This window comes from Cajanus cajan, chromosome 7, assembly GCF_000230855.2.
Source record: "Cajanus cajan strain Asha chromosome 7, NIPB_CcT2T_4, whole genome shotgun sequence".
Taxonomy (NCBI): domain Eukaryota; kingdom Viridiplantae; phylum Streptophyta; class Magnoliopsida; order Fabales; family Fabaceae; genus Cajanus; species Cajanus cajan.
Genome location: NC_138523.1, coordinates 42,377,531 through 42,398,615, shown reverse-complemented (window position 1 = coordinate 42,398,615; position 21,085 = coordinate 42,377,531). Strand labels below are relative to the sequence as shown.

Below are 21,085 nucleotides of genomic sequence, written 5' to 3'. Positions count from 1 at the left end.
TTATTTATTGAGCATTGTAGTACCTTGCGCATGCAGTAATTTAAGATTGTCATAAAAAATCAGTGGTCTTAATTAGCAGTCATGTGTAGTCTGCAAAGGAGCAGATACAATTGCCTGCCACTGGGAGCAATCACTTATATTTGCTCCAATTTATTAGCCAAGACTGCTACTTCCTCCCAATTCTTTTGCCCAAAAAATTTAAAATTTTAACACGTGTCAAAATTTAATTGAATAGATGATATTTCCATCTATTCTTTTTCAAGACTTGAGCATTTCTCATACAATACAATATGACAATATGCTAAGTATGAAACTTTGAAAAAGTACCATGCAAGTCAAAATAACCATAAATAAACAATAATTTTACTTTCTTTTTCCTTTTCGATGGATTGCCTTAATTTAAGAATACTTTAAAATAATTTATGTACTTCAGATATCCTATTTTGTTTTTCATTTTCTTCTAAATAGTTAAATGGTTGTCTAACTTCTTTATACATCAATTTTTATATTACTGATATGACTCATTATTCTCGATAAAAATTTTGTTAGAAGTTTTTTTTTATTAAGTTATCTTTTTTTTCTTCTTGAATCAAGTATTTTTTTTTAATCAATCCTAACACACAAAAGAAGTATCTTTTTATTATTAGTACAAATATAGGTAATATAGATTTAGCATTCTAATTATATTGTGTTTTCTAAATATAATGTATGAATCAAATTTACAAGTAATTATTCCTCTTATCAAGGAAAGAGTTTCATTAACTCACCTTTATGTTTTTTTAATTTCTAAAATTAAAATCTTTTTCAATTTGTAATGGAACCTTTTTTCCATCATATCTATCATGAATAAAATAGAATAATATTTTTTTTTTTTATTAAAATTGAGAATACCTTGTTTAATATTTAGGTCATGTCACTTTCTTGTCTTACTCATTTGTCTTCATAGATTGTCATTAAGGATATGATGGAGACCTTATATTTAAGGAATAATTAGTTTGTTTTCTATTTTCTTTTATTGTTTCTTTTTTCATTAATAAAAAAGTTAGGCAATTCTAATTAGTTTAAACTTATTTTAAAAATTTTAAAATTTGACATATTGCATTAATTAGAATTAAATATACGGATCTCGATTTATAGTTTTACCGTTTAACTCATAACTCGTGATCAAGAATATATATTTTAATATATTTAAATGTATTATTATACAACTTAACTTATTTATAAATTAGCTTGTAATATAATGAGTTTGGTTTGTTACAAACCTATTTAAAGTTCCATATTGTATCTATTTTTCACTGATAAAAAAATTTCAAATTTTATTTAAAATAATTGTTTTGAAAGTTGGGAATTGGGACTATTTAATGTCTATCAATGATTTAATGTGTTTGAACTTCTAATGTTAGATATTTTAAGGTTTTTTTTTTTATATTATGATCAATAGGAATTTTGTGTTTGGTTAACTATGGAGTATATATAAAGTGATTGAATTGTTATTGGTGATTAATAATGATGGCGTTAAACTCCTTGATTTTTTATTAGATGTCTAGATGATGAAATGTATTTTTTTTAAAAATATTTTTTATTCGTGACTTAATTAATATTTGAAAATATCATATTTTTATATTTTAATGTTTTTTCATTTTTCATTTTTAGCTTTTTTATATGTTTTCAAATATTTTTATTTAGGTTGGAGAACCAAGAAAACATATCACCTATTTTCATAGGTGTTTAATTCGTTGGCAATAAATTCAACTCCACCTGTCTACTTATTACAAGCCTCTATCACTCTATGCAAACTAGATTAACATGTATATCTAGATCTTAATAAAGTGTAAATTTAAATAAAAAATAAATGTATACATTACTTTTTATAAGTTATCATGTGATTATTAACTAACTTTTATTCTTGAATATTTATATATTTTATTCTTAAAATAGAAAAAGTTCTCGCATGATACAACTCCTCTTAAATTTAAACATAATTTTGTTTGAGTTTTCAAAGTTTGATTGGCATAAGCAAAACATTTGCAATTATCAATATCACAATTAACATATAATTTAAAAATAAAAATGATGATAGCATTTATGCAATAATGCATGATCTGTCAAATTGTTGTCCACCAATTTAGTTATATGGTAGCACAGCTATATATAGCTAATTAATATAAGGTCTTATACATATACGTACAAGATAACGAGTTAAATATGTAGGAACAAAGCAAAAATAAATACTAATAATAATAATAATAATAATAATAATAAACAAAACTAGTTAGATTACCTGGTCTAACATTGTTTAAATTCATTCTTGATGCATGATGAGTTCTTTTTATTTAATATATAAATATTTAATGCACATTTTAATTAATATTTTTAATAAAAATTCTATAATTGAATTTTAAAAAAAGTTTAAATTTTTAATAAAAGATAAACTATTTTTTTATTTGTCTTGTATGTCAACTTTATCTCATTGAATAAAAAACTAATCTCATTTATATAATTGTGATTATCATCAATTTGAAGAGATTTTATATATGACGAGATTAAACGAGATATCTTTTACTAAATAAATTATTTCTACAATGTAAAAAAAATATTTAATCACTACACTAATCCATCTAGTTAAAATTAAAAATAAACTAATTTAAACTAACATACTCACAATTTTATAAATATATTAAAATTGTTCGTATTTTAACTTTAATGAGGACACACTTAATTTGATATAACTTAGAATACTATATACATCTATCAATTAAATTCAAAAAAGAATTATATTTAAACCTTAATCATTAGAGTATTACAAAAACTCAAATAAAATAGTTGAAACGTATATTATAACCCTCTTCACATATATATATATATATATATATATATATATATATATATATATATATATATATATATATATATATATATATATATATATATATATGTATTTTAAAATTTGTTTAAAAAGTAATTATTTTGAGAAAACAAAAGTGAAAAAAGAGATCCCACAAAACTTAAAATAGTGGAGTGGAGATAGCTCCTCACCCCTCAAATAGATCCGTCCCCGGGTACGGCCTCTTCTTTAATCATTTAGCTAACCATTTATTAACATTATCCTCTCTTTTCCTTCACCAGACAATGCTATTTCTTTATTTCCAATAAGCATCACTCTTTGGTTTATATATGCTACCAATTGAATCCCCCAATAACATGCATGCATACAGAAAGAATAAACTGTTAACTGTAAAAATAAAATTAGAGGATTAAATTTGCTTTTTAAGACATTAATTACTGATATCAAATATTATTTTTTATCATCCGGTAACTTAAATTAGTCATAGTAAATAATAATTTTTAAATTAGCTTAATAACAGAACACTATTCATTTAATTATCAAATTAATATCATAATTTGGAAACACCAATGTTACTTAATTTTGAAAATTTTAGATCATCAAATGAAGTTTACTCGTTAGAAAAATGACCTGCCTAAATGTTTTTAATTTCCTGCATCCATGTAAACATCAAAACTTAATGTTTTTAAATGTAGTCAACAACTTACTTTCAAGAAAAATATCATTTATGCGTTGAGGAAGCTTCACTCGCCATTTTTCGTTCTTTGACAACCAAAACTATGTCAACATTGCCCATAAATAAACTATAAGTTCTTTTTTTTTTTTTTCATCAAGATTCAAGCCTTTTCGTCAACATCGATCGTCAAAGCCACTACATTAATTACACCTAGCTATTGGCACCAACATTGGGCATTGCTATAAATGGACATTGCCCGAACTGTTTGTCGACATTAAGCAGCTATTGAGCCTTGCTATTGAGTATTGACATTGTTCAAAGACATGTCTGTTTTGTGTTTGGTCATTTTATTTTATTATATAACTTATCATTCATGGCAGTTAGCCATCATGATTAAGAGCAACACATGCATTGATAACATCTTTTTTATTTCACAATTGCAAATTTATCGAAACTACTTTTATATATATATATATATATATTTTAATTTTTATTTTATAATTGAGGCGACACCATTATACTCAACAACAGTTATGATGCTTGATTTTCTCTTATAAACCATCTTAGATTTGCAGATTCTATAATAATATCATAACCGTAGACAAGGACGGAGCCAAGGGGGGACCTACGGGTGCCACGGCCCCCCCAACAATTTTAATTTCTTTTTATATACATATATATTACTATATGGCACCCCCTATTTTTAATATAAACTCATATGTATAATTAAATGAATAACCCAAATTTATTTTTTTATTCAACTTTTGGACTTCTGGTACGGCCTGCTATGTGGTATCACTTTGGAATTTTTTTTTTTTAAAAAAATGTAGCGCCTCATTTGATCATTCCAATTCTCGGCCCCCCAGTATTGAAATCCTGGCTCCGTCCCTGACCGTAGAATTACTCACAAAAATTATATCATTACAATCATCGTGATCAACCTTATTATAAAAGTTAGTCACAACCACTTTTTGTTGCGACAATGATTATCCCAATTAACATTAATAGTTTTTACCTATTGTTCTTATTTATACATTTCAAATTATGCAAATAATTTCTTCAAGGTTTATTTACGTTTTTCATTGCTTTGGAAGGAAGTATGATCAATGTGGAATTTCAATTGTTGATTTGAAGTCAAGGGTTGGTATGAAATTTGATAATAGGAAAGCAACTTTGCAATTTTTGGCTTACATATATAGTGCACATGTAAATTTTGGAGTTAGAAGAAGATACATGAACATGAGAAAAGAAAGTATGGCTATAAGTTCATATCAGTTTGTTTGTTGCAATGAGGGGATACATGCAACATACAATAGATGTTTTGGTTACTAAGCATAATAAAGTTGTAACTTCTAAAAGCAACACATATGATTGTTGATGCATTGAATTTTATTCATAATCGATTTCTCTTTCTCTACACATTTTTAGGACATTTAAGCATATATTTTTTTATATATAGAAAATTACATTATATATATATATATTCTATATATTTTTTATATTTATTTTCTATGTATGAAATAAAAATCTTAAAAAAAAAAAAGAGAGTCAATTGAGATCGAGAGGGAAAAAAGAATAAAAAGTTAGATCATCATTACATATTTTTATGAAGAGTAAAACATTTTTAGGATACCAAAATAAAAATATAAAATATTTTATTTTGTATTAAACTCAATTTTATGAAGTAAGTCTAGTTAGTCAAGTATGTGAAATTGTTATCAACTTTCTTGATATTGAGTTTGATTCTCATGAATATAAAAATTCCAAATTTTAAATTCTAATTGTAGAAAGTGTTTAAAATACTTAGAGAAGACTTTTTTTTTTTTTTTGCCTTGTAGTTTCTCTTGTGACAACTAGATCATAACTTTATCTTTTTTTTGTTTTGTTTGTATTTTCATGATTTTCAAGCTAAACTTTTGTTTTATAGTCTAAGACGAGTATCAAAGCATAATTTTCTATGGTTGAGACGTTACTGTGTTTTTTATTTATTTTTAATTTTAGGTATTTATATTTCTACTAGTCCTAACAAAAAATATTATTTTATTAAAAGGTCCTTTGCACAATTTCTAAAATTGTGTAAAAAAAGGTAAACTAACAGTACGTTTGATGACTGCATGAATTTCCATGTCTAACGAGAAGCTTTCACATTTTGTTCTTTATCATTTGAATAAAATTTTCTCCAGTCAAAAGGTGTGTCCATACATGATACATGATACATAGTAGCTCACAAGTTTGGAATTTGATTATAATAATTCTGTGGCGAAGATTGCAAGTGTTGCACAATGGTTCCAAAACAAGTTGCATATTCTTCTGATATAGGAGTAATTTAAAAGAAAATGATCGTGATGATAAAAAAGAATCTGAAATCCAAGTTGGTAATTAACGACACAATGACTCACCTGTGGCGGCAAAATGCAGAAGAGAGGTGCAGTAATGACAGCACATCGAAGGCATTACTCAATTTAAGGTGGCTATTGCAGTGTGCAGAGGACCAAAAATGTGTCATCTTTTCGAATGAACGAACGAACGAACATGCCACATACTCCTATGTGACTTCCAAAAGAAAACAACGTGTCTGTCTCGTGAATGTCGCCCCTGCACGTGAAACCCACGTGCGCTGCACACCCTACTTTACTCTTCTTCGGATAATTACTATGTTTCCTCAACTTCACAACCTTTCTTTTAATTTAACTTTAATATTTGACAACAACAATTTTGGACTCTAATATTATTCTTTTTAATAAAAAATAGGAATATTTTATATGAGTTAATCACTTATACACTGTTAATATAAAATTTTTTACACTAACAATCAATTATATTTTTTAAGTATGTCATGTCACTATAAATATATTTACTTTTAATAACATGACATAATTAAAATATATAATTAGTTATCAGTGTAAAAAAATTACTAATGTATAAATAATTAACTTATTATATATAAAAATAATTTGATATTTAATGAAAAAAGAAGAATTGTGGGTGTTTTATTGCATAGATGGAAGATGGAAAATGCAAATGCAATGCACCAGAAAAAAGATAGGAGGTCCACATGGATGGAGCCAAATCCCCAACCAGGTCAGGAAGGGTCCAAGTGGAGGTTGCTCATTCCCCATGTCTGGGCCTGTTGGGGCCCACCAAATAAAAATAGCGAGGGTCGTGCCTTGCCTCCTCAAACCCGTATCAGTCAAACGCTACCATACCGTCTGATGGGCCCCCCAATTACTCCACCTTTCAGGATTCCTATTTACGCCTTCTTTTCTTCTTTTATCAACATGGGAACGACTCCAGCTAACTTTTCACTTTTAAATTCAAACTTCACTTAACTACTTCAAATAATACACAACCCAATTTTTTGCAACTTTTTAACATCAAGAAAATCATAATTTGGCTCATATAATTAACTTTTTTTTTTTTTTTTATCACAATGGGGACTAATTTTATTTTATCTTTTTCTAAAAGTTGATATCTCTAAAATGACTATTGTTGCTCTCAACATTTTTTTTCCATATATTTGATCAAAATTCAAACCTTAAAAGTATGTTTAAATAGTCATTTATCTATCAATTCTATTGAATTTTGTTAATACTAAATCACATTCAAACATAACTTTCAAATTTATTTATTTAGTTAAATAAATGAATTTATTAAATGACCAACAAAGTGAATCTAAAGAATCCACAAATAAATTTCCTTAACTAATTCATTTAATTAAGCTACCAAACATGACTCACAAGATTTGTAAAAAATAAATAACTTGCATGTATGTTATAATGGGTCCATTTGCTTCATTATTTTCTCTCTCTTATTCTAATGCTTTTTATAAGGCTCATGATAAATTTCTTGTAAAACTTAAAAAGTATTTTCAAGTAACTTAATTTATTTGCACATTTTTCAACGATATTAGTTTTGGTGAATAATTAAAGATGCGTTCTGTCAATGATATAAATAATGTAATGAAGCATGAGTGAAAAAAAAAACTCAAGCTGTTAAAAATGAAGTAAATTTTAGGGCATGCTTGATATATCTTTTAAGAAAAACAATTGTCCCAAAAATAATCTATAAAATATCATTAAAAAAATTACATGAAGAAATATTAGTATGAACACGATTACTTAGAAAAACGGGGCTACACTATTTTGCTCTCCTTTTAAAAGGACAGGCAGACATCCAATCCCTTGCCGATTATCTCGTTGACCCATGACTAATCCCCTTCCCTAATCCTGTTTTCGATTAATTCCCACTTTTTCTTTATTTTATTTTAAGAAAATAAACCTCATGTCAATTTTATAAGCTGTTTATGTGGTCCCTACACTCAATCTAATTAGTTCAAAGTTGATGATATATCAGTGTCTAGATTACTACTAATCAATCTAGTTATCTAAATAAAATGTCAACAATAACCTCCGTACCATAATGTCATCTTTGCTTAAAACAAAGGGCACGAGGGAGATCCCAGTGACATTTAAATAAGGGGACCACATGCAAAACCAACTAAAGTGTCATCAATTTCTTAGATTCTACCTGATGACAATTGACAAAGGGACTTGAATTCTTTAAGAAAACTGCAATTAATTAAAGCACTTGTCCAATTGTCTTTAACCCTTTCTTATATTTTCAAATGATTATTATAAACCCCTTAATCCAAAACTGAAAGAAGAGAAACATAGAAAACCAGGAAAAGGACACAAGTCCTCTTCTGGCATGATTGCAGTGGCAATTTGCCAAATATTATCAGAACCCACCCCTCAATTAACCCATAGCTTCCCAACAAGGAAGGGAAGAACGTTGCTCTTTTTGTCAATTAAGAGAATTTTAAAAAGGGGATGATCAAGTCAATGACTTTATTAATCTTTTAACCCTCAATTTATTACAAAGCATAAATTCGAGTATTGTTTTTTAAGATTATCTAGATCAAAGAGTGTCATTGTCCAAACAGGTTATAATGATACGGATATGATTTTGTTGGTTGCATTATGGATGCACTCATACAAACACACACTTACCCAATTTTGCAAAGATAATATATACTAAGAACAAAACACGAAAGATGATACCTTCCTTTCTAAGTACACAGAATAGGGACACGCAAACAGACACATAGTATTCCTATCTTAATGTGGTGCCACAATATGGCAAACCTACCCATCCATTTAAGGGCAAAAACCCCAAACAAAAGAGGAGCGTGTGATCCACTCGCTTCACAGGAGGGTGAGCCTTTGGTTCTCGAAGCCTCTCAGAAACTAAACCACGACAACTCGTGACTAAACCATGGTTAGAACTTAGAAAGTAGAAAGTAGAAACCCCTGAATTTCTCTCTCTCTCTCTCTCTCTCTTCTGTCTCATTTGTGTCACTGCTAGACACTGCTTTCTTCTGCATTGCTTCTCTGCAATTCTTTCGCCGCTTTCTGCGTCCCCTTTGCTTCTGAAAATTTGGGTTTTTCTCTTTCTTTGAGCTCAGACACGTTCTCTTAGGCCTAAAAGGTTGCTTTTTGATAACTTCCCAGTGGTTGTGTGAATTGGGAATGATCACTCCCACTCAAATAGTAGTGTTGTTGCATTTGGATTAGGAAAAACCTCGTTGGTCACGACTCTCGAGGAGTTCAGGGTTTCCACAAATTTCGTATCTTTTTGGGGGTGCTCATTTGAGAAGAGCTCACTGGGTTTCAGCCTGAAATTATTGGAGTTACATGGGTTTCCCTTGATCTCAGCCGAGAATCAGTGTCACTATTGTCGATGGAACTCGAATAGGTGGTTGCGCGTGCCAACTTGAATGCTGCTGATTATGGAAAAAAAGAGAAATGAATAAAAAAAAATAAGATCGAATCTTTTAAAGTCCCTTACTATACCTTGCAAGGTTTGTGCATAACATATGCTTATATATAAACCGTTAAAGTATTTGTTTGACTGATGATGTTTTATTAATTTAATTATGTATCTTAGTTAGCCTCTCCCTGATAAGGACTTGAGATATTAAAAATAATGAGCTTTTATTTTTTGTAAATTATTGCTGTGATGTAATGTTACTGTAAGCTTGTATATTTTTTTCCCTTTTATAATCATACCATTGTATGAGCAGTGTGGCTTACGTCAGGTTTTTCTGTGTCTTTCAACTTCATTTGGATTCCAATGGTTTTCCCAGTTAACATCGTAGAGTATGTTGGAAGCAAACATCAGGGGGCTAAGTGCCTTAGTTTGATATCTTCATTTGAGGCCTTTCTGAGCTTTGGTACTTCGGTTCTGCGGATCGATTGATTCATCATCATGCCTTTGTATGAGTTATACCGGCTGGCTAGGGAGAAGCTTGGAAAAGAGACTAACAGCACACGTGCACCTGATCAATGTTCCTCGTAAGTTCATTAGCTTAACCTGTTATAAGTCTTTTTCATATGTGTTAGAATTTTGAATTGTGTTCTTTTGTCTATTTCTGTCTTGACCTTGCTTTTTTGGGTTTGAAATTGAATGTGTAGGCCTGAGAATGATTTCTTTGAGCTCATTTGGGAGAATGGTCAGATTTCGAGCCAGGGTCAGTCCAGTAGAGTTAGGAGGAGTCCATCTTGCAAGAGTTTGCCATCTCACTGTTTACCATCTCATAGTCCCAAAAGTAGGGATAGAGATGTTGGATATGGTGCCAACACAAGGATGGGAAAATTTGGGGATTTAGACTCTGGATTGGATGGAATTCAAATGTCAGTGCCGTCCCGCGAAGTGGATTTCTGTCAAGATGAAGATGTGTTACCTTGGTTAGATTATACAACGATGGATGGTTCCTTGCAACATGAATATGGTTCTGATTTCCTCCCTGCCTCAAATAGTTTTACTCAATTGGATAAAAAAAGTAATGGTAATATGGTATTCAGGGATTCTCATAAAACTTCTGAAGAACAAGGGAATGTTTTCAAGGGTTCTTCAGATGAACATGTTGAGACAGCTAGACCTAAATCTAGCACCAGTCAGTTATACTCCCCATCATTGCATCAGGGTCAAACATCATTTGTACCTTCTAGATCCAGAGCATTGGATATAACTGAAAATAATAATGCGAGTAATGCAAACCAGGATGCGTCTTATGGCGAAATTACTCATATTCTATCTTCGTCGAGTGATTTTTCTAGCTTAAAGGTGCAGAAGCAAGATCCACCTATGCCTAGCAATGGTTCCAGTTCCACCATAATGAATTTCTCCCATTTTGCAAGGCCTGCTGCTATTGTAAGAGCTAATCTTCAGAACATTGGCTTGAAGTCTGGTTTGTCTTCAGCAAGATCAGACTGTATGGAAATTAAGAATAAAGGTGCTGTTCCAACTAGCAGCAATCCTCCTGAATCAATTCTGGTTGATTCAAGTGGTGAATGTTCAAAGGAACTGACCATGGACATCCAGCAGGTTGTGGAGAAATCCAAGGCCGATTTGAACTCTTTGCAGCCAAAATCTGTTGAACAGGATGCTGTGCCTTCTAAGCAGTTGGAACCTGTTTGTAAAGAGAGTGCCACTAAGATTGATCAAACTCCCAATCAAGTTCTTGGTGACAGTGGTGCTAAAGGACAGACGGCTGCTGAAAAAAGTATGGAGCCAACAGTAGCCTCTTCCTCTGTTTGCTCTGGCAATGGTGCAGATGCAGACAGAGGTTCAGATGAGCCAAATCAAAATTTGAAGCGAAAAAGAAAAGATACGGAGGACTCTGAGTGTCATAGTGAAGTAAGTTAATGTCTAAGATTTAAACTGTGCTTAATCTTAGTTATTTTATAGTTTCCATCCATAAACCAATAAAACATTTTACTTGAAGGATGTTGAAGAAGAATCAATGGGTGTTAAAAAGGCCGTCGGTGGGCGAGGAGGTACAGGTTCCAAGAGAAGCCGTGCAGCTGAAGTGCATAATCTATCTGAAAGGGTGAGCAAGGCCATCTTCTATTTGTGTTGTATTAATTATTAATTATAAAGCAGCACATTTTCCCTTCAGTCTTGAGTTTATATTATGCCAAATTTATCTGATTATAATCTATACATACAGAGGCGAAGAGACAGGATCAATGAGAAGATGCGTGCATTACAAGAACTCATACCAAATTGCAATAAGGTTGGCTAGGCTTTTTCTGTTTTTGCTCGTTAGGCACATCTGAAAAACCTTATAAGATAATGGAATGATGGGTAATTCTTATGGTTACCAGTAAGGATTTAAATTAAACAAATAGTTGGAAGTTTGCTCTTGTGGAATGTGGAAGGTTTATCAATCATCATAAGTTGCAACCTAAGGTTAAGCATTTTGTATGCAGGGTTTAAATCCTCATCTTGAATATGAACCATGATCTTTCATCAAGTATATTAGTAATAAAAAAAGGAGAAGTTTAACATAAACTATTAAAATACTTTGTATCTATATATATTTGATTTCTCATTTATTTTGTCTTTTCTGACCTCGTATATATTAGGTGGATAAAGCTTCAATGCTGGACGAGGCAATTGAGTATCTTAAAACACTTCAGCTCCAAGTTCAAGTAATCTCTCTCCCCTTCTGGCTTTGATCATAAATAATACACCTGTAGAGTGAGATTGATTCCTATCTTCTTATGCAGATTATGTCAATGGGAGCTGGTTTATATATGCCTCCAATGATGTTACCTGCAGGAATGCAGCATATGCATGCACCACATATGGCTCCATTTTCACCTATGGGTGTTGGCATGCATATGGGTTTTGGTATGGGTTATGGAATGGGCATGCCTGACATGAATGGGGGATCTTCAAGATTCCCAATGATTCAGGTGCCACAAATGCAAGGAACTCATATCCCTGTTGCACATATGTCTGGACCCACTTCTTTACAAGGGATGGCTAGATCAAATCCTCCAGGGTTTGGGCTTCCTGGACAAGGACATCCCATGCCAATGCTGCGAGCTCCTGTATTTCCTTTTTCGGGAGGGCCTCACGTGAACAAATCAGCTCTGGGACTACATGCCTGTGGATCATCAGGAGTTGTTGAAACTGTGGATTCAGCTTCTGCTTCTTGCTTAAAAGATCAAATGCCAAATGTTGACCCACATGTTAAGCAAATCACTGGTGGATGTGATTCAACAAGTCAGATGCCTACCCAAGTATGTTACTGACAGAGATATATATATATATATATATATATATATATATATATATATATAGAGAGAGAGAGAGAGAGAGAGAGAGAGAGAGAGAGAGGAGGGGGGGGGATCCGTTTACTCCAAAAATAAGTTTATCTAGATTTATTTCGTTCAATAACTCATGTCCTACATCAAATTTTAACGATCCAACTGTTGAATTTAAAGTTTTTGATGCAAAGATCAAATTTGCAAATTTTTTAAAAATTTTAAAATCATTTGATATTTCTTTTCATTAAATTCAAATTGATGGATAATCATAAAGATATTTTATACGTTGATTTGAATCAATGAAAAGAAGTATTAAATGATTTTCAAATTTTTTAAAAACTTATGTATTAAGAACTTTAAATTCAATGGTGGGATCGTTAAAATTTGATGTAGAGCATGAGTTATTAAGCGAAATAAGTTTAGGAAGACTTACTTCTAAAATAAATATATCCCTCCTCACATATACACACACATATATATAGTGTATCTCAGCTCTCAAGATATGGTTTCAGCACAAACAATTTATGTAGTTGATTTAATTTCAAGAGTCATGCATGGAAGCATTAGCATATATGGTTTTCAGTTATAAATATAAATGCAAATATTGTTAAATCATTATGAATATTCGGCTTAAAACTAAAAGTGAAAAGCCCAATGCTCTCTATTTCTGCCCTTGTGCACTGTGTTACTAGTCATTCTAGGTCACCTAGTTATTTGATTGACATTACTTCTAGAAGAAGGTACACTAGAGGTCACTAGAGCTTATTTAGATACTAAGCTTAGAATAACTTTTGAGAGTTTCTCTATCGGAAAAAATTCTTTATTTTTTGTAAAGAAGCTTTCAAAAACTCTTCTTAGCTTGTATTCAAAATGGACTCTTAATTTCATGCCTGTTCTTAAGATTGTTGATTGTCAGTTTGTTACTGCATTGCTGCTTATATAGTAAAATTCATCTTCAAGCAAAAGGAATCCACAGCAACTTTGACTAATATAGATTATATGGTTTGATTGAACATTTTCAATTTTAGAAACTGAAAGAAACATGTAAGAGCAGAAGGCAAACGTTAAAATTGAACGTGATTATATGATCTTTTAGCATAAATGTTTGTGCATTCCGGTCCCCATGATCAATTTTTATTTCATACCAATGAATGAAAACCTTCTGTTTCCATTCTCCTAGCCATCTCTTGATGTCTGTGTTCTCCATCTTTTGTTATGCTAGTGTGAAGCAGCTGCCGGATTTGAGCAATCTGCTTTGGCACATAGTAGTGGTGGTCATGCCTCCAACCCTAATGACAAAGTAGCGGTTAATCCTGGTCCTGGCAAAGAAGATAACCTTGTGATCGGTAAATTTTCTGAATATGTATATCACTTAGAGCATGCACGTGCACAAAGTCACATTCAACCCCCACTTTTACGTGGCAAATGGAACAAACTACTTACTGTTGAGTTGTACTTGCAGGTTATGATTGATAAGACCGTGGCTATGGAAGTTTTGAAAAGTGCGAGTACAAAATCCCTTGCAAATTACACCACAGGATATTCAGAGTCATTGAGGTTAGCCTCATCACAATAACTACTGAAATCCTAATTTTCGGACTCGCTCAATCGCAGGGATTTTGGCATCTTGAGACAAGCAACTCATTTGTACATCCACTTAGCAACCTGTTCGATCAATTTGCTAGAAATTTTATATATCCTTACAAATATGTATTCAAATGTTTGATCAGATCTTTCATAGTGATTCTTTGGATTAATGAAATAATAGTTTTTATCTTCTTTGCCCTTGGCCATCTACTTTTTCACCCTCCTAGCCCTGCAAAAACTAATGAAAATGGGTACTCTAGGATCACTTAGATGCAGGTTACTGTTCTAGTGCTACTGAGTATTTCAGCACCCTCGTAAGAATTTATTTGAAAATTTATCGATGTAGATTGGTTGGTCTAAATCATATTCATTTATTGCCTACTATTATGAATCAATTATCATGGGGAAGGAGAATCTGATTATGATTGACGAAGTCTCCTTAGAAAAATGAATGCATAAGCATAAGGATGGAAACACTTTTGTAATAAACAATCGAAACTAGATCATTATGATGTCTTTTTACAAAACGTACAAACATGTACACAACGAATTGAAAATTGCTTTCCTCGTTTATCAACAACAAACAAGAACACAATGCATATTATCCAAAAGAATAAAACAGAACAAAACAATCAAATTTTACAGCATTGCCTAAAGCATGGCCTAGATCATCTTCTTCTATATACACTACACTCTGCACGCCTCTTTGCATTCAAACAAATTCAACAGAAAATTACAATGTATAAAAACCAACAAATATGCTATAATGCTATGCACCACGACAATGAAAAAAAAAAAAAGAAGCAAATACGTAAATGCTGCAAACTTGTTCACTCTGTTCCATTATTTGACTTTAATATCGCCCTTGGGCTCCGATGAAAGGTTTTTGGAGGATGGAGATTTGCCAGTGATAGCTTTCTTAGCTTTCACTAGTGACTGTTTAACCTTAGATATGATGTTATTTGATTGCTTTTGAGCTGGCTTGGCTGGTGTTTCTTTTGGAAGATCCTTGGATATTTTTGTTGCATCACTTTCCTTGGTGGCTTCAACCTTAGTTTTCTCAGGCTCCACAGCTTGTTCTTTCTCTAACTTATCCACTCCAGTGTCAACAGATTCATCTTCTTTTTCTTGAAATTTAGATGCCAGTGTTTCTCTAAGAGGTTCACTTATAGCTCTAGAGATTTCATCCACCTTTGTGTCGGTGTTCCCTTCTTTCTTGTCATCAACTACCAAGCTACCATTATCATCTCTAACGCTTTCTTCTGCTTCAATTGTAGCTGTCTTTTCTTCATTCTGTTCCTCAACCTTTTTGCTTTCAACCTCTACCTCTGTTGAGGATCCAAGGACAGCATTAGATGCTTCAGGTTCCTTCTTGTCATCATCATTTGCAGCAACATCAACAACAACCTTTTCCTCCACAGCAGCAGGAACAGAATACTCTCTTTCTTCTTTTTGGCCAGCTTTAGCTTCCTGATCAGTGGAGACTTGTTCTGGACCTTTTATAATTCCAGCCGCTTCATTTGATACTCCTTCAATTACATCAGTGACGTTCGATTCTTTCTTGTCATCCTCTTCAACAACCTTGTCTGCAACTTCAGGAGAAGGTTCCACAAGATTTGCTTGAGGTTCCTCATTTGATGTAACTTGTGCAGCATTTACAGTGAGGCTAGTTTCCTCCTCTTTATCAGTTTTTTCTTCCTTGATCGTGTCATCCGAAGTTCCTTCACTCTTGGAAGTCTCAAGCACAATTGCTTCCTTAGTCTTCACATCGTTGCTAACTTCCCCAACTTCCTGACCTACTTGTAGTTGTTCTCTCGAGTTTTCCTCCACTTCAGAAGACACAGGTTCTGGTTTCTCTATTTCTCTAGGAACTGCTTCTAACTTTGAGTTGCTAGTCTCTTTCACCACCTCCACATCCTTACTAACTTCCCCAACTTCCTCACCTACTTGTCGTTGTTCTGTTGGTTTTTCCTCCACTTCAATAGACACAGATTCTGGTTTCTCTATTTCTCCAGGAACTGCTTCTAACTCTAGGTTGCTAGTCTCTTTCACCACATCAATATCCGAGTCTTTGGGAGGTTGAGCCTCAACTATATTGCCTGGTTGCTCTGAACTTTCAGCTTCTGTTTCAGGAACAACTGTCTTAAGCTGCTCTTCTTCCTCTTGTTTTTCTGGTTCACCTTGGCTCTCATCAACTTTAGCAGCCACAGGCTCTGCTTTCTCAGTTTCAAAGTTGTCAGTTTCTTTCAATTCGTCTGCTTCAAAATCTTGTTCTCTTGCTTTTTCCTCTATGGTATCACTGCTTTCTGCTGAGTGTTCAGGAATTGCAGACGTATCTGGTTTTTCCTCTTCACTTTGTTCCAGTGCTTGCTTTTCTGGTTCTTTCTGGTTATCATCAACTTCAGTAACCACAGGTTCTGCTTCAACTGTCTCTGTAGGCCCTGCTTCATTGGTTTTCACTGGTTCTGGGTTTTCATCAACTTCGGTAACCACTGGTTCTGCTTCCACTGTTTCTGTAGGCCTCGCTTCATTCGTTTTCACTGGTTCTGGGGTTTCATGAACTTCAGTAACCACTGATTCTGCTTCCACTGTTTCTGTAAGCCCTGCTTCATTGGTTTGCACTGGTTCTTGGTTTTCCTCACCTTCAGTAACCACTGGTTCTGCTTCCACTGTTTCTGTAGGCACTGCTTCATTGTTCTTGGTTTCTTCCACTACATTTTCTGAGGGTCCTGTTGCTTTTTCCTCTATGGCATCACTTGGTTTCTCATCGGCTTCAGCTGATGGTTCAGGAACTGCAACTGTGCTTGGTTGCTCAGCCTCTTGCAATTCTTTTTCTGGTTCTTCTGTTTGTTCTTGCACTGGTGCAGCCACAGGCTCAGGTTTATCTCCCACTTGGGCACTTGTCACAGGCTCAGGTTTCTCTTCCACTTGGGCACTTGTTTCCAAAACTTGAGCCTCTTTCACCACCTCTCCTTCTGATACTGTCAGAGGATTAGCGTCATCTGTGTTGCTTGATTTGTCAATGGTTTCAGTTGATGCTTCTGGAATATCTTCTGTCTTGGATTGTACTTCTTTCTCTTCACCTGTTTCCACAGTTTCCTTTTCTAGCTGCTGTGGCGGTGTTTCCTTCACAATGGACTCTGTGGACGGTGCCTCATCTGGCTGGATATTGGCTGCATCATGAACTAGTTCAGTGTCATTGATAGTGTGTGAGTTAGGAACCAGTTCCTTCTCCTCCTTTACATTGTCTTCAACAGCAACAGATGCATCTGATAGCACAGAATCTTCAGTTTTTTCTACAGCAACATCAGGCTCAACCTTCTGATCATCTCCTTCTGTTGGGGGTGTTGGAGTTTGTCCATCCTCAACCTTGTCACGTTTCAGACTATCTTCTAATGCTGGAGAATTATCGGGTTTTTCAACCTCAACTGCAGCAAGTTCTGCCTTCACCTGATCTTCTTCCGTCTTAGATGAAGGGGTATTCTCAGGCTTGTCATGTTTGACTTCATCTTCATTGGCCAAAGAAGTTATCATTTGTGCAATGGCTTCGTCCTTTTCCTTCTTCACATATTGCTATGTAATAAAGATGATGAGGCATTAATCAAGTGTGCTCACTGAAGAGATGCTTAAGCATTAACAAACAATGAATGCAAATGCAAAAAACAAAGTTTGAAAATTTTGCAAGCATTAGTGAATCTTTGCATATCTTGTAGCTGCTGCTATTCTGTTGTTTAGTTTATTCATAATTTGCAAGTTTGGAAAAAGTATTCTCTGTAAATAACTACTTATAAAGGTTACAAATCCTAAGATATATGTACTACCTTGATTTGCTCCAAATTCATATCTACAGGACACAATTTTTTGTCATTAATGCAATGACAACAGTGGTGGTACTTGATCTTTCATCTACTTATCTCTAGGGTCTATTTATCTTGCATAACAATCTACTACAGGCAATGAAGGAAAAAGAGGGGACGCATGTTGCAAATTTTCTTTTATATCAGACAATTTGATTTGATTTATGTTTGATATTATTTAATTTTTATCTTGACCCTCTTAATTATATATATAAATAGATAGATAAATGAAGAATATGTTGGATTGACAATTTTTTATACACAATAAATTTAAATAATGTTTACATTTATTTGAAGAATACCATAAATTTAGAGTTTGAACAGTAAAACAAATTTTGAATCCAGTTTGTCCCTTAAGATTATATAAATTAACAAAGCTTTCTCATTAATCAAGATGTGCACGATTAACTTTACTATTATTAATTGTGAGATATTTTTACTAAGGAAACATTATTCACATTTTTGTCTCAAATTTTTATATCTCTCTTAACATTATTTTTCTAATGCTTGTTTTTTATAGGTTAAAATTTATTAAAAATCACAAATTTCACGAGTCACTCATGATTTAGTGATAGGATCTATTATAATCTATGATTTTTCACCAATATTAGGATAGTGTTAAAGTGAGTGTCACTGACACTTTTCACGAGAATAATTATTAATAGAATTATACATTTAATCAATGAAAACCAAAATAAGAATAGATATAATTAATTTTTAACTATTTATTTTGACAACACAATACTTATTTTCTAGATCTGTCTCTCTCTGGTAGATTAAGTATATTTTCTTGATTGAGGACAGAGGTTGATCAAATTCATTTCCTACTAACTTTTTATAATATTTGAAGCCATATGTACTCTCCAAATAAATAAATAAATAAATGAGCAATTTTTATCGAATACAAAAAGTTTTGCTTGAAAGTTAATACGAATACTTAATAATCTATTATAATTGGTGATGAAACAAAAGTTGAAAAATGAAGTCACGGAGCAGAACAAACTTTTTTTTTTTTTTTTTTTTTTTTTTTTTTTTTTACTTTTCTCTATATTCATGAATTTTTAGATGAAAATAACTTCATCCGTATAGTATGTTTAAAAAAAACAGCAAAATTTATTCTTAGTCATCCACTGAGTAAAGATATGTAAGCTTGACTCCAAGAAAGAAGCATAAAAAAGCATATACATAAGCTGGTTTGAGCTTAGAACTGAGCACACACATACCATAGAAAGAAGTTGAAGATCATATGAGAAAAGTGAACAAACCTCGTCAGTAGTAGAAGCATGATCAGATGCAGCAGTCTCAGTAGCCATGATGTGAAACTCAAGCTGATCACCTTCCAAGTTGTGGAGGACTAACTTAACTTAAGTTGAGGAGGAGAAAGAAATAAAGAAAGCAAGTGAGAGGAATAATTTGGTTGGCAACAACTCCAGGAAAAGAAGGAAAGCCAGTTCAACTTTAGGAAGAAGAACAACTAGTTTTCCACAGAAAAAAGCAGAAGCATAGATGTTTGACAGACTGTATCACATGAGCTGGTATAGACTATAGTGGTCTCAATGATTTAGGAGGATTAGGATTAAGGTGCCACTAAAGTTTTAACATTAAAAACAAAAAAGTCTAAAATAAAAAAAATAAAAAACAAAAGTTTATCACATAGCTGTGAGCTGTGCCAAAGTGACTAGCTTTATTGGGGACCAGATCAGCGCCATGAAACTCATACATTTAACGGTTGATAATGTTTGGGCCCTCTCCTCAAACCTTGTGGTTCATAAGATTCCTCTACGTCATTAAGCTCATAATTCTAATTAAATTTAGCAGCCAAATTATGGAAAAACGTTAAATGCATACTGATATATCTAGGCAAAAACTTCCACTAATGTCAATTTATAATATTAGTATGCAACTTGCATGTTTCCTTTATATTGAACTTTCTTTTTTGTCAGTTTTGTTGAACCGGTTTCTTAACCATTCACAACTCTAAACATCATTATTAGTTGTTTGTTTTTGCAACTAATTAATGGGCCAGATTGTGAGAAATTAATTATATTATTGTACATTATTTCATACTTACATCATTTTAATGCATGCAATGTTGTATATATATGAGATTTAATATTTCAGTCTAGGATCTACACACTTGTATTCGTAAGTTGTACCATATATATAAACATTGGAGTGATATAAACATGTATAATATATAAATATCATATATTTACTAAGAACGTTTGTTTCAGTCAGTTAAACAAGATATATGAGTGTTGTAAATCACTTGGTACCAAGTCTGATTTCCACGGATAAAAAAAATCATGTATTTGATAAATAATTTGTAACATACAAATATGATGAAACATATTTACTAAATAATTGTGTTTACTTTGGTCATGATTATTATTTGGAATATAACAAGAAGTAGAAGACACTAGTTTACTTTGTTTTTAGTCTGTTCCAAGCATCAACGGTTAAGGAAAATTCACTTAAAAATGATAAAATTAGATAAGTTAACTTTTTAATTATTTGAAGGTCGTGTTTCTTCCACGTTAGGATGATATAATTTGCTTAAGTTTTCAAACATGGATTAAGACATACCACTTGGATGAAAATGATGCTGCATCATGTCACTTTATTGGTGTTCGCATGTTAGGCATAATAGAGTATACCCCCCTTTCCCCCTCCTTTGGTTCGAATTTTTCTCCCCCATTTTTCGCTATGTTAAATTATTTTGATAAACTTTATATGTGTGATGTTACGTTGCTTTCCGGAAGGCATTATGTATTAATTGTTATATTCGATAAATCCAAATTGAGCAAAATCTCCAAAAGAATTGAGGATTAAGAAGACTGAAAATTAAAAATTAAAAAAATGAAAGCATAATTAATCAGGTTGTGCTTATATTAAATACATGGAAAAATAAATTCGAGTAGAATTAGACTCGATTTTTTTTAAATAGAATCTCATGTTTAAGTTTTATAAATAAAAATAAAATTAAGATTTTAAAGAAAAA

The 21,085-nt window shown here is 32.4% G+C and overlaps 2 protein-coding genes across 2 annotated transcripts; one reads left to right on the top strand and one right to left on the bottom strand.

The window, feature by feature from the left end:
* Nucleotides 1–8,635: 8,635 nt before the first annotated feature.
* Nucleotides 8,636–15,035, top strand: LOC109808333 (transcription factor PIF3). Its single transcript, XM_020371286.3, has 9 exons — nt 8,636–9,381; nt 9,667–9,874; nt 9,995–11,219; nt 11,308–11,412; nt 11,533–11,598; nt 11,951–12,016; nt 12,095–12,613; nt 13,863–13,986; nt 14,103–15,035. Exons 2-9 carry the CDS (start codon nt 9,789–9,791, stop codon nt 14,111–14,113), a joined length of 2,202 nt encoding a protein of 733 aa, XP_020226875.1. The 5' UTR covers nt 8,636–9,381; nt 9,667–9,788; the 3' UTR covers nt 14,114–15,035.
* On the bottom strand, nt 14,778–19,673 carry LOC109807751 (neurofilament protein-like protein). Its single transcript, XM_020370355.3, has 2 exons — nt 19,350–19,673; nt 14,778–17,800 (listed from the first exon to the last, which is right to left on the bottom strand). The coding sequence occupies exons 1-2, from the start codon at nt 19,395–19,397 to the stop codon at nt 15,071–15,073; spliced, it is 2,778 nt and encodes a 925-aa protein (XP_020225944.1). The 5' UTR covers nt 19,398–19,673; the 3' UTR covers nt 14,778–15,070.
* Between the last annotated feature and the right edge of the window lie 1,412 nt (nt 19,674–21,085).